Below are 13,081 nucleotides of genomic sequence, written 5' to 3' on the forward strand. Positions count from 1 at the left end.
TTATGGACAGTATCCCATTTATTACTTGCGCCAATCCTGTTTCCAAAAGCTTCCTGAATTGTTACATTTAGCTATACTTTTAGCAGTAAGTTGTGCTATTTGTGTCAAATTGAATGAATTTGACAAAGTAGAATTACTTTAGTGGGTAATACAGTCTTTCTTTAAAATTTTAGAATTGGTGTTTTTTTGATACTTCATGGAAAAAGGGTCATTGGATGCTCAATGTAGGTGTTCAGTGCTGGGCAGGGTGTTAGACCGTTTATATTTAGTCCTCTTTGAATCTGTGCGATAGTTAGGCATTATTCCAATTTTACCATTGAAGATACTAAGACTAGGGTTAATTTGTTTATGTTAAGTGATGAATCTGGGATTGACCCTCTGGTCTGACTTCAAAGCCATGTTCTTTCTGGTATATAGCCCTGTTCATGAAGTTTCCTAACATTTTATTCATATAAAAATGTATCCAGAAGGATCATTTTTGCCTTAAACACATTTTATGTTTATTTATAAAAAAGGATTCGAGAAGAAATTCTTTAAAAAGCACTAGAACATTAGAAAATGAAAAGCCTTGCTTGAAAGAATACAGGTCAGAAGACCATGTTAAGGTCATTGCTTATTGCTTACCTCTTCTTGATAGAGTAGATCTAATTTCTCTTAAATGTGTGGTTTTTTCCATTTTCCTTCTGTTTTCTCTTTTGTAAGAGGAAAATGTTGATAAGTGACATTTACTGCAGGAATATTTTAGGATGAATGACAATGTATATGTGAAATTCCTTGATATTTTTAAGACTAAATGGGATGATTTTTATTATGTTACTGTTGCTTTAGGGGAGCGAAGGAGTAAACTGAAACCAATTCCATGGTTTTTATAAAGCAGCCATTTTTATTATCTGGAGAGTGATTATCTATGCTGCAATTTATTCTAATTTTAATTCGACAATATCTACATGTTCTTTTAAATTACTTGCTGAAATGATGAGTTTTTTGTTTTTGTTATTTTTAAAAATTGAGACCACCACCCGTCTGCTTTAAAAAAATTTCAGTGCTCTGGTTTTGCTTGCAGCCTGCAGCCTGCAGCCTAGCAGGCAACCCTTAGGAAACCTCATATCCAGAGAAGGTTTGAAAAGAGGTATCTCATTGTAGGGCTATTCAGTTCCAGCAGGTGTGAGAACTGAGTAGGGTTCACAGTGTGGAAACATATGACCATTTCTGCTCTTACAGAATTACATCCTTTAGTGGTTTGAAATTACTTTATTTAGGTAGTTTTGTTTAGATAAAACATGGAACAGACACCAAGGCCCAATCGAAATGCTTTTTATATTACCTCTACCTAATTTCTTTTAGCCCCTGATTGATAGTCTCTCACCTTAATAACATTAGTATGAGTAACTGAAGGGTTGATGACTCTACCACATTTTTCAACCTAAAGTTTTCCGAGGAGAACTGAAGCATCTGATCATATTTTGTGTTCGTGATTTCTATTCCAAAAACTGTGTTTATTCACTCAAAAGCTTTTATCAACTCTTCTTCCTTCATCTTGAGCCCGTGTCCCTCCAAACTCACTGTCTCCCTTAATTTCCAAATCTTGTTTAATTCAGATGATCCTCTACCTTAGGAAACACTAATTTTCAAGATGTGTGTGTCCTACATCTAAAAGCTAATGTCCCTGAGAGTCTTAATTCTTTGATAAATGTATGGTGGAATAATGCTGTTGCTAAATTTTGTAAAAACACGATTTTAAAATTAAAAAATACTTTAATCTTTAAATTGCTAAAATTAGGTGTTTGATTAGCTTGTCTTATGATACATAGGCTACTTGAGGAATTGTTAATTTGTGTATTAATTTAGTATTTGGTATTTTTTTGTCAACAGGAAGAAAGTAGATAATGACTATAATGCCCTTGAAGAAAGACTCAGTACCTTGCCTGATAAGTTGTCTTATAATATCATGGTATGTTTGGTGTATTTCTTTTAAAGTAATATGTTGTTTTTGTAAAGATATTAACTGTGTAGAGTAAAAAGATGTTTCTTTGCTTTATGTGTATTGATTCACAAATTGCCTTCCTGATGGCCTCGATGAGAGGTAGCTACCATAGCAAGGAAGGTTTGTTTTTGTTTTACTTTATAATAATACACTAATTTTAGTAATAGTTGGTATGTACTGTGCCTTTTTTCAGATTTATATTAAATTATCATGTTATGATGGCATAAATGTTAGCATAAAATTTGACATATTTGGTATGCAAATTTACTATGTTAGAAAACTAATTGCAACAGAAATATGGCATGTAGTCATTTCCTGTTAGCCAGAGCAGGAATAGACCATAATGTTGTGTAATTCACAGAATTAAACCCTAGAACATTGATTTTATATAAAAAGGTGCTGCTGATTTTTGTTTTGCATGATGTTTCATATCAACATAGCAGTCTATTCGTGAGCCCTGAATTAGATTCTTTCATTGCATAAATATTCTTTTTCATAAAGACTGTGTTCTTAATTAAATTAGCCCAAATATTTTGAAAATATATTGTTCTTTATTATACCAGCTCAAATATTTCATAAATTTTGTAAACCCTTTAAAGCTGTGTATATGTTAATTCCTGTTTCGCTCAAAAAAGAGACTGTTTTCTCAGAAATAATTTTCAGTTTTTAAAAATCAAAGTTATTCTTTATTAACTTAACATTTTATTTCTAGTTTGCTTTCATTTAGATTTATGAATGAGCAAAAAATATAAACATTTGGAAGCAACACTAATTTCTCTGAAAGCTATATGTAAATATGCTCTTTTCTTGTTTTAATGTTGATTTATTAACCTAAAACAACTTTCTATAGGTTTTCCCAGTAAAATTTTAATATAATGTTAAATTTCCATGAAATTGACATTTTATTTTTCCTAGTGTAGAGATAAAAAGGACCTTCACACAGAGCTTTTAATGCTGCTTTATAAAATGTAGTTTTTAGTGTTTTTAATTTTTTGACCCCCCCCCCTTTTTTTTTTAAACAATAGGTACCATTTGGCCCCTTTGCCTTCATGCCAGGAAAACTTGTCCATACTAATGAAGTCACTGTTTTACTTGGGGACAATTGGTTTGCAAAATGTTCAGCAAAGCAGGCTGTGGGCTTAGTTGAGCACCGGAAAGAACGTATGTACCAATTATAAATGATGTTTCTTTGCTGGATGTGTATTGGTTCACAAAGTGCCACGCTGATGGACTGTTTGCTATTAAAAGTACCTTCCATTGATTTATTAGATAAATATAACAAATATCCAGGCTATTTGTGATTCTTTCGAATTGGAGGTAGTTTGAGCAGATCCAGCGTTTGAGAATGTGGTCTGGAGAATGGAACATCTGGTTGGAAATGTCACCCACATTAGTATGTTTTCGGAAATTACCAAGTGTAAAAGTTATCACATATGGTTTTGTAGGTAGAAGTTGGATAGGTATAAGAATTGGGGTCATTTGATATTTTATAATTGGTTTGTTTTAGATGCTTTTCATAGACTTACTTCTGCTTTTTAATACTTTAGCACAGAGAAGGAATTTACTTCCTTCTCCTTCTCCTTATTGAACTAAGATAAATACCTATTTGCAAAAGAAGAAACAGTTCTTACCATGACTTTTGGTTTGGAAGAGGTTACATTTCCATTTTACAGAAGAAAAGGCCAGGTGGGGAGAGATGCTACCTAAAATGTCACCCTTAAACTTAAGTGGTTTGAGGTTTCTGCCTCATTTTATTGAGGTAGTTCTGGTTTTCTTTATCTGTGATATTGTTTATTGATTTATACATATCCACACACACACGTTGTGTAGTGGATGGGTTGGCTTGGGTGCTAGCTTAGTTGCATTTTAAAATTAGGTTTATTTAATATCTAATCTATGTTCTTATTTCTGTAATAGCATACTTAAATTGATAGTATAATATCACCCCTACCTGATTTTTAGCCTTCTAGTTAAATATGCATCTGAAAATAAATTTTTGAGGCTCCTTCTGTATAAATGAGGTCATGTAGATAGAAAGCAGCTGAGTTTTCTAAAGCTGAAATTATTTCACTTATACATGAGTGGGTACTAGTTGGAGAACTCATTTACTCAGTGAAAATTCTGGAATCTATATTTGGAGACTCTAATTGCAAATCAACTCCTATAAGTTTATAATTGATATATATTTTGATCTTTTGTGCCACTAATCAGAATCTTATTGTTTGGCTTGTGTATAATTTCTGGCGATGATAATTCTTTTGGCATTACTACATTAAAGTAAGTCATGTATATTAGAGCAAAGAGAATGGGCATAATTCTTTAAAGGCCTTTCTTAATGGTGAAGGCTTTCTTTATCTACTGGGGTAACTCTGCTGATACGAAATCAGTTCATTGTCTTTTGAAGTTTGTTCACTTTGATTTTCATATGGATATTTCAGCAAAGAAATCTTTAGAATCAATTTGACTTATATTATTGGAAGAATACTTTTAATAGAATAGAACAGAACTCTAGAATAGCAAAATATTTTTTGGTAAATCACTTTCCAGTGTTAAATACGGTTTTAGGAAGTGACCAAAATGATGACTTTTGGGGTCAATATTTATCTAAAATAATTTTCAGAATGCATAAATAATAAATCATGTTTGAGAATCTGTTTTGGTAAATGAATTCTAAAAAGTTATCACACAGTTTTATAATAATTTATAATAACTGAAGAAATTGTTCAGGCATATTATTGTACTTAACATTTATTAAGAAAAGATACTTTATTTTTCTTAAGGCAGGAGAAATAAAGCAGGTTAAACATACCTACCTCAGTGTCAACAGAGTAATTGGGGAAGGTTGAAGGGAGGTCATTGCATGTTTAAAAAGTAATCAAAATACAGGACAAAATGGATTTAACACAACAATAAAAGGATTCAGAGGTGGTGACTCAGAGGAAGATCATTTGTAAGAGGAAGATGGCAAGCTCAGTGTCCTACCCTTTTGCTCACATCTGGCATTTGGCCATTTAACATGAATATGACCAGCTTTTTAAAGTTTTTTATTTTTTAAAATTACCAGAGCAAAGTTGACTTTTTATTTGGTATACAGTTCTATGAGTTACAACACTTGTAAAGATTTGTTTCACCAGCACCACAATCAGGAAACAGAATAGGATACAGGATATACCTTAGTTAGGACATGGGACCACACCAAAAACTCTCTCAATGTTTCCCTTTTGTGGTCACACCCTACCTCTATCCCTAAGACCTGACAACCACTGATCTGTCACCTTTTCTAGAATGTCATATAAGTGGAAACATGCACTAGGTAACCTTCTGAGACTTCTTTCACTCACCATAATGCCTCATTTAGGTTGTTCTGTGTAGGAAAAGTTCATTCCTTTTTATTGCCGAGTAGTGTTCCATTACATGCATGTACCACAGGTTTTCTATTTATCTATTGAAGGACATTTGGGTTTGCTTCCAGTGTTTTGGCATTTACAAACAGTTGCTATAAACCTTTTTGTACAGGTTTTTATGTGACCATAAATTTTCTTTGCTGTTGCAAAATACCTGTTGTTTTCTTTTAGTGTCTTCGTCTGGCTGGCCTCATAGAAAGTATTCCTTCCTTTTCACTATTTTGAAAGAGTTTAAGAATTGGTGTTAATTCTTCTTTGTTTGGTAGAATTCATCTGTGAAGCCATCTGTTCTGGGCTTTTTTTTCTTTTGGCTGTGTTGGGTCTTTTTGTTTTTTGGCTGTATTGGGTCTTCGTTGTGGGCTCTTCATTGTGGCATGTGGGCTTCTCTAGTTGTATTGCTCAGGCTCTAGAGTATGGGGGCTCAGTAGTTGCGGAACATGGGCTTAGTTGCGGTATGTGGGATCTTAGTTCCCCGACCAGGGATTGAACCCGGGCCCCCTGCATTGGGAGCATGGAGTCTTAACCACTGGACCACTGGGGAAGTCTCTGTTCTGGGCTTTTCATTGTTGGGAGGTTTTTGATTATTGATTCAATCTCCTTACTTGTTCTAGGTCTACTCAGATTTTCTGTTTCTTCTCATTTCAGTTTTAGTAGTCCATATGTTTCTAGGAATTTGTCTATCTAGGTTATTCAGTTTGTTGGAATTCAACTGTTTGCGGTATTCCTTTATAATCCTGTTTCTGTAAAATAAGTAGTGTTGTCTCACTTTTCTTTTTGTTTTTTTTAATTTAGCTTTTTATTTAAGATTCTGCTTTTTATTCTTCCTCCTGCAGCTTTACAGCATATTTCATTTCAGGTTCTATATGTGATTATAAAGTCATCTCTACTTTTATTTCTGGTTTTAGTGACTTTAGTCTCTCTTTTTCTTAGTCAGTCTAGGTAAAGACTTGTCAGTTTTGTTTGTCTTCTCAAAGAACCAGCTTTTATTTTTGATTTTTCCCTGTTGTTTTTCCATTCTATATTTTGTTTATTTCTACTCTAATCTTTGTTATTCCTTCCTTCTGCTTGCTTTGGATATAGTTTATTATTCTTTTTCAAGTTTCTTAAAGCATACAGTTAGGTTATGATTTAAGATCTTTTTTTTAATGTAGTTGTTTACAGGTATAAATCTCTCTCAGCATTGCTTTCTCTGTGTCCTATAAATTTTAGTGTATTGTGTTTTCATTTTTGTTGATCTCAAGGTATTTTCTAATTTGCTTTGTGATTTCTACTTTGACCCATTGCTTAATTCAGTGTTTTGTTAAATTTCCATGTGTTTGTGAATTTTTCAGTTTGCCTTCTGTTGTTGGTTTCTGATTTCATTCCATTTTGATTGGAAAAAATACTTTGTGTGGTTTCAATCTTGTGAAAATTTTTAAAGACTTGTTTTTTGACCTATCACATGGTCTTTCTTGGAGAATGTTCCATGTTTCCGTTAGAAGAATACGTATTCTGCTCCTATTGGGTGGAATGTTCTGTATGTATCTGTTAGGTCTAGTTGTTCTATAGTGCTGTCAAAGTCCTCTTTCCTTAATCATTCTCCTTTGTGGTTCTTCTGTCCTTTATTGTAAGTGGGATATTGACATCTCCAATTCTTACTGCAGAACTGCTTGAATTGTGTCAATTTTTGCTTCATATATTTGAGGCTCTGTTGTTAGGTGTGTGTATTTTTGTAATTTTATTCTTTATTTTAAATTTTTATTGAAGTATAGATGATTTACAGTGTTGTCTTAATTTTTGTTGTACAGCAGTGTGATTCAGTTATACATGTATATTCTTTTTCATATTCTTTTCCATAATGGTTTATCACAGGATATTGAATATAGGTCCCTGTGTTACACTGTAGGACCTTGTTGTTTATCCATCCTATGTATAATATTGGGTTGGCCAAAAAGTTCGTTTGGGTTTTTCTGTAACATCTTATGGGAAAACCCAAATGAACTTTTTGGCCAACTCAGTAGTTTGCATCTGCAATCCCAAATTCCCAATCCTTCCCTCCCCCACTCCCCCTCCGCCTTGACAACCACAAGTTTGTTCTCTATATCTGTGATTCTGTTTTCTACCTATGTTCATGTATGTCGTATTTTAGATTCCACATGTAAGTGATATCATATGGTATTTGTTGTTCTCTTTCTGACTTACTTCGCTTAGTATGATAAGCTCTTGCTCCATCTGTGTTGCTACAAATGGCATTATTTCATTCTTCTTTTATGGCTGAGTAATATTCCATTGTATGTATATACCACATCTTTATCCATTCATCTGTCAGTGGACATTTAGGTTGTTTCCACGTCTTGGCTATTGTAAATAGTGATGCTGTGAATATAGAGGTGCATGTATCTTTTCGAATTTTAGTTTTGTCTGGATATATATGTCCAGGAGTGGGATTGCTGGATCATATAGCAACTCTGTTTTTAGTTTTTTGAGGAACCTCCATACTGTTTTTTCCGCAGTGGCTGCACCAATTTACATTCCCACCAACAGTGTGGGAGGGTTCCTTTTTCTCCACACCCTCTTCAGCGTTGTTGTTTGTAGACTTTTTGATGTTGGCCATTCTGACCAGCGTGAGGTGGTACGTCATTGTCGTTTTGATTTGCATTTCTCTAATAATTAGCGACGATGAGCATCTTTTCATGTGCCTATTGGCTATCTGTATCTCTTCTTTGGAGACCTAAGTAGGTCTTCAGCCCATTTTTTGATTGGGTTGTCCGTTTTTTTGTTATTGAGTCATATGAGCTGGTTATATATTTTGGAAATTAAGCTCTTGTCAGTCGCATCACTTACAAATGTTTTTTCCCAGTGCATAGGTTGTCTTTTTGTTTTGTTTATGGTTTCCTTTGCTGTGCAAAAGCTTCTAAGATTAGGTCCCATTTGTTTATTTTTGCTTTTATTTCTGTTGCCTTGGGAGACTGAACTAAGAAAACATTGTTACGATTTATGTCAGGGAATGTTTGCCTATGTTCTCTTCTAGGAGTTTTATGGTGTCATGTCTTGTATTTGAGTCTTTAAGCCATTTTGAGTCTAGTTTTGTGTATGGTGTGAGGGTGTGTTCTAACTTTATTGATTTGCATGCGGCTGTCTAACTTTCCCAGCACCACTTGCTGAAGAGACTGTCTTTTCCCCACTGTATATTCTTGCCTCTTTTGTCAAAGATTGACCATATGTCTGTGGGTTTCTCGGCTATTTTGTCCATTGAACCATATGTCTTTTTTTGTGCCAGTACCACGCTGTTTTGATTATTGTAGCTTTGCAGTATTTTGTTTTTGTTTTTTTTTGCAGTACACGGGCCTCTCACTGTTGTGGCCTATTCGTTGCGGAGCACAGGCTCCGGACGCGCAGGCTCAGCGGCCATGGCTCACGGGCCCAGCCGCTCCGCGGCATGTGGGATCTTCCCGGACCGGGGCACGAACCCGTGGCCCCTGCATCGGCAGGTGGACTCTCAACCACTGTGCCACCAAGGAAGCCCAGCTTTGCAGTATTGTTTGAATTCTGGAAGGGTTATGCCTCCTGCTTTGTTCTTTTTCCTCAGGATTGCTTTGGCAATTCTGCATCTTTTATGATTCCATATAAAATTTAGGATTATTTGTTCTAGTTCTGTGAAAAGTATCATGGGTAGTTTGATGGGGATTGCATTAAATCTTGCTTTGGGTAGCATGGCCATTTTAACAATATTAATTCTTCCAATCCAAGAGCATGGGTTATCTTTCCATTTCTTTGGGGTTATCTTTTCATTTTTTTGGAACTGTCTTCAGCTTCCTTTATTAATGTTTTGTAGTTCTCAGCATACAAGGCTTTTACCTCCTTGGTGAGGTTTATTTCTCAGTATATAATTGTATTCTTGATAGATTGAACCTTTTATCAATATAAAATACCCCTTGTCTGTTGTAACCTTTTTTGACTTATTTTGTCTCATATTAGTGTAGCCACTCCAGTTCTTTCTTGTTACTCTTTGCATGGAATATCTTTTCCATACTTTTGCTTTCAACCTATGTGTGTCCTGAGAAGTAAAGTGAATCTCTTTTTGACAGCATATAGTTGGATCTTGTTTTTCCCCCCCCCCCCCATCCATTCTCCTAATCTGTGCCTTCCTACTCCATGGTACTTTAATACATTTACATTTATAGTAACTATTTATAGGGCATTGCCATTTTATTATATTTTGGTATGTCTTATAGCTTTTGTACCTAATTTCCTTCATTCTGCCTTCTTTTGCGTTTAGTTGATTTTTTTGTAGTGAAGTGTTTTGATTCCCTTCTCATTATCTTTATTGATAGTTTATAGGTATTTTGATTGTGGTTACCATGGAGATTACTTACAACATCCTAAGGTTATAGCAATGTATTTTGAACTGATTCCAGCTTAACTTCAATCATTTAGAAAAAAAGCTGTTTTTGTATAGCTCTGTTCCCCCCTTTATATTATTGATGTAACGGATTATATCTTTATATTGTATACCAATTAACATAGATTTGTAATGATTTTTTTATGCGTTTCTCTTTTACATCCTGTAGCAAATAAAAAGTGGAGTTACAGACCATAATGACAGTAATACTATTTTAAATTTTTGCCCACGTTTACCTTACCAGAGATCTTTACATGTTCATATGGATTCTAGTTACTGTCTAGTGGCTTTTCATTTCAACCTAGAGAATTCCCTTTAGTTTTTCTTGTAGGGCAGGTGTAATGATAAGGAACTCCTTTAACTTCTGTTTACCTGGAAATGTCTTAATTTATCCATCACGTCTGAAGGGCAGTTTTTAATCTCTCAGTACTTTAAGTATTTCAGCCCACTGGAGTTCTGACTTCCAAGGTTTCCGTTGAGATCTCTGCTGATATTCTCATTGAGGATCCCTTATATGTGATGAGTTTTTTTCTTGGTGCTTTGAAGATTCTCTCTTTGTCTTTCAAAAGTTCGATTATGTGTCTTGCTGTAGGTCTAATTGGGTTTATTCTACCTGGAATTAGTTGAGCTTTTTGGATTTGTATCAATAGATTCATGTCTGGGCAAATTCAAGAGTTGTTCGGCCATTATTTTTTCAAATAATCTCTTTGCCACCTTCTGTCTCTTCTCCTTTTGCAACTCCCTTAATGCATATATTAATCCACTTGATATGTCCCATAAATCCCTTAGGCTCAGTTCACTTTCCTTCATTTTTTTTCTTTCTGTTCCTTAGACTTGATAATGTCAAATGTCTGTAATCTTCAAGTTCACTGATTTTTTTCTTCTGCTTGCTCAAATATGTTGTTGACCCCTCTAGTGAATTTTTCAATTCAGTTATTATATTTTTCAGCTCCAGAATTTCTGTTTGGGCCCTTTTTATAATTTCTCTTTGTGGGTATTTTCACTTTGTTCATACACTGTTTTTAAAATTTCCTTTAGTTCTTTGTATTTCCCTTTAGCTCTTTGAGCATGGGAGAGCAGTTGTTTTAAAGTCCTTTTCCAGTACATCTGATGCCTATGTTTCTTCAGGGACAGTTTCTAGAGATTTATTTTGTTCTTTTGAATGGTCCGTGCTTTTCTGTTTACTGTGTGCTTTATTGATATTTTGATGAAAGTTGGGCATTTGAAAACACAACCACCTCTCCCAGTCTTTGCAGAGTGGTGAGAAGGACCTTCACTAATAAGCTAGGCATTCTTTAAGCCTTTGTATCAACCCAAAGTGAAAAGTTTTGTCTTTTGTGTATTTTCTGAGCATGTCTTTCCTGGGTCTGTGTATGGATTTTTGATTTCCCTATATACATGGCTGCTTTTGAATATTTTACTTTGCCAAAGATTGTCACCTCAACTTCTGTTTGCAGCCTCAGGATGTATGTTGTATGGCTCAACCTCTAATCTCTTGCCCTAGACATCTGCAGAACTGTAGTCCTCCTGCAGCTTTCAACAGCAGTGCCAGCTAATTTCTTCCCCCTGAGGCCTGGTTTAGGTGAGACAGATACCAGTTTTTCAGACAGCCCCCAGACTGGTTAGAATGTTGCAAATACAGTCTAGTTTGTTCTCTGTAGTTCAAGGCACGAATCTGGGCTGCCACCTTCTCCAGACCAAAACTGCTCCACACTAGGGAGTGGGTGGGGAAAGGCAAGTAAAAATGCCATGAAATTTCCTGCCATTTTGACTGTGGCTTTTTCTTGTTTGGGTGTTTGCATGGTTGTAGACCTTTGACTGTTTTCCAGAGCCCCTCTAAGATATTTTTTAATTTTTGTGTTTTTGATGTTTTTCGGTGAGGCAGGGAAAGCTTGAAGCTTCTTAGTCTGTAATTTTGCTCCTTGTTATTTTAAAGGAAGATTTTATTTTCCTTTGAGCATAGGAAACTTCTGAGCAGGTTTGTAGTGAGTAAACGTAGTGAGTGATTAACTGGAGGAAGGAAGGAATGAGAAGATCCTGGAGGTGATGAGATTCAAAGCATAGATAGAAAATGTAGCTTTGGAAAATATCGATGAAGAGAAAGAAGCAAGATTAGGTGAAGAATATTTGGGTTGAAGACGTTAGACTAAACTCTTCATAGTAATAAAGTCAAGTTTATTTGTTCAGAAGTAGGAGAGGTTAGGATCTTGAAGTGCATGTGGACTATGTATTATGGGAAATGTGATATGGCCATCAACAAACTTTTATGATTCATCTTATGAGGCAATATGTGTATTCTTTAGTATCTTCAGTGAGGCATATCTTAAATGCATTAGTATTTTGTTACAGAGTATATGATTTTTGGTTTTATATTCAGAATAAACATAAATAGCTTTAAAACATCATATACCTTAAACATATAATAAAAAAGTCGTATCCTTCTCTGTTCCTCTCTGCTCCCAGTTCCCATTCTCTAGAGGTATTTCTTTTAGTCTTTAGGCTAATCTTTTGCTTCGCTCTTTTTATGCATATTTCCCAAGTACTTTGCATATTCTGTTTTCTTGATATTTTCCCCAATTTTATGTAGTATCTACTAGTTGCCTGCGTATAATTAAAGGGGAACATTTAGCTCATGTTCTTCTCCCTGTTCTTCAATCATTTTAATATTTTTTATTACAATTTTTGTTTAATCAGTGTTCATTCTTAGATATAATTCCATTTCCATTCTTGAACAGCCTTTCATTTGAAGTTTACTGCTTTTTTTTTGTTTGTTGCATAATGTTATGTATCTATCACTAATTCAACCAAACACTTTCATTTTATTCTTAGAGACTTCTTTACTGGAGTCCTTCATATTTGCTCCCATCTTGAATTTCAAAGAATGGCTATCTTCCTGGTGTCCTCCTTTATCACTGTACCATATCTTTGCCTCTTATTTATTCCCATTTCTTGGTTCCTATAGCATCTCCTTTCAAGTTTTAGCTTTTAGTAACTTTCTAGGAAGGTATGTGGGAGATACATTTTTTGAAATTCTGCAGGTCTGAAAATATTTTTTATACTCCTGCTTTTTGTAACTAGTCTATTTAGAATTTGAAGTTTAAACAATTTTGAAGGCCTTCTGTCTTATGGTTGCTAGTAAAAAACTGATGCCATTTTCTTTCCTTTGTATGTGACTTGTTTTTTCTCCTTAGAAATTTTAGGTTCCTGTCTTATTCCCCATGATCTGAAATGCCACAGTGATATATACCCTGTGTAGAGTTTTAAAATTCATTTGCTAGGTGTTTGGTGGGACCTTTCAGTATGGAGATTCAT

The 13,081-nt window shown here is 34.7% G+C and overlaps 1 protein-coding gene across 2 annotated transcripts in view; it reads left to right on the plus strand.

The window, feature by feature from the left end:
- Positions 1 to 13,081, plus strand: part of URI1 (URI1 prefoldin like chaperone) — a 67,527-nt gene that overhangs the window by 37,266 nt on the left and 17,180 nt on the right. For both annotated transcript variants that reach the window (XM_082862072.1, XM_082862073.1), the window contains 2 exons: positions 1,873 to 1,951; positions 3,010 to 3,145. In XM_082862072.1, coding sequence (XP_082718198.1) covers positions 1,873 to 1,951; positions 3,010 to 3,145 — 215 coding nt within the window. The remainder of the gene's footprint in view (positions 1 to 1,872; positions 1,952 to 3,009; positions 3,146 to 13,081) is intronic.

This window comes from Leucopleurus acutus (assembly GCF_964270905.1).
Source record: "Leucopleurus acutus genome assembly, chromosome: 20".
Lineage (NCBI taxonomy): Eukaryota > Metazoa > Chordata > Mammalia > Artiodactyla > Delphinidae > Leucopleurus > Leucopleurus acutus.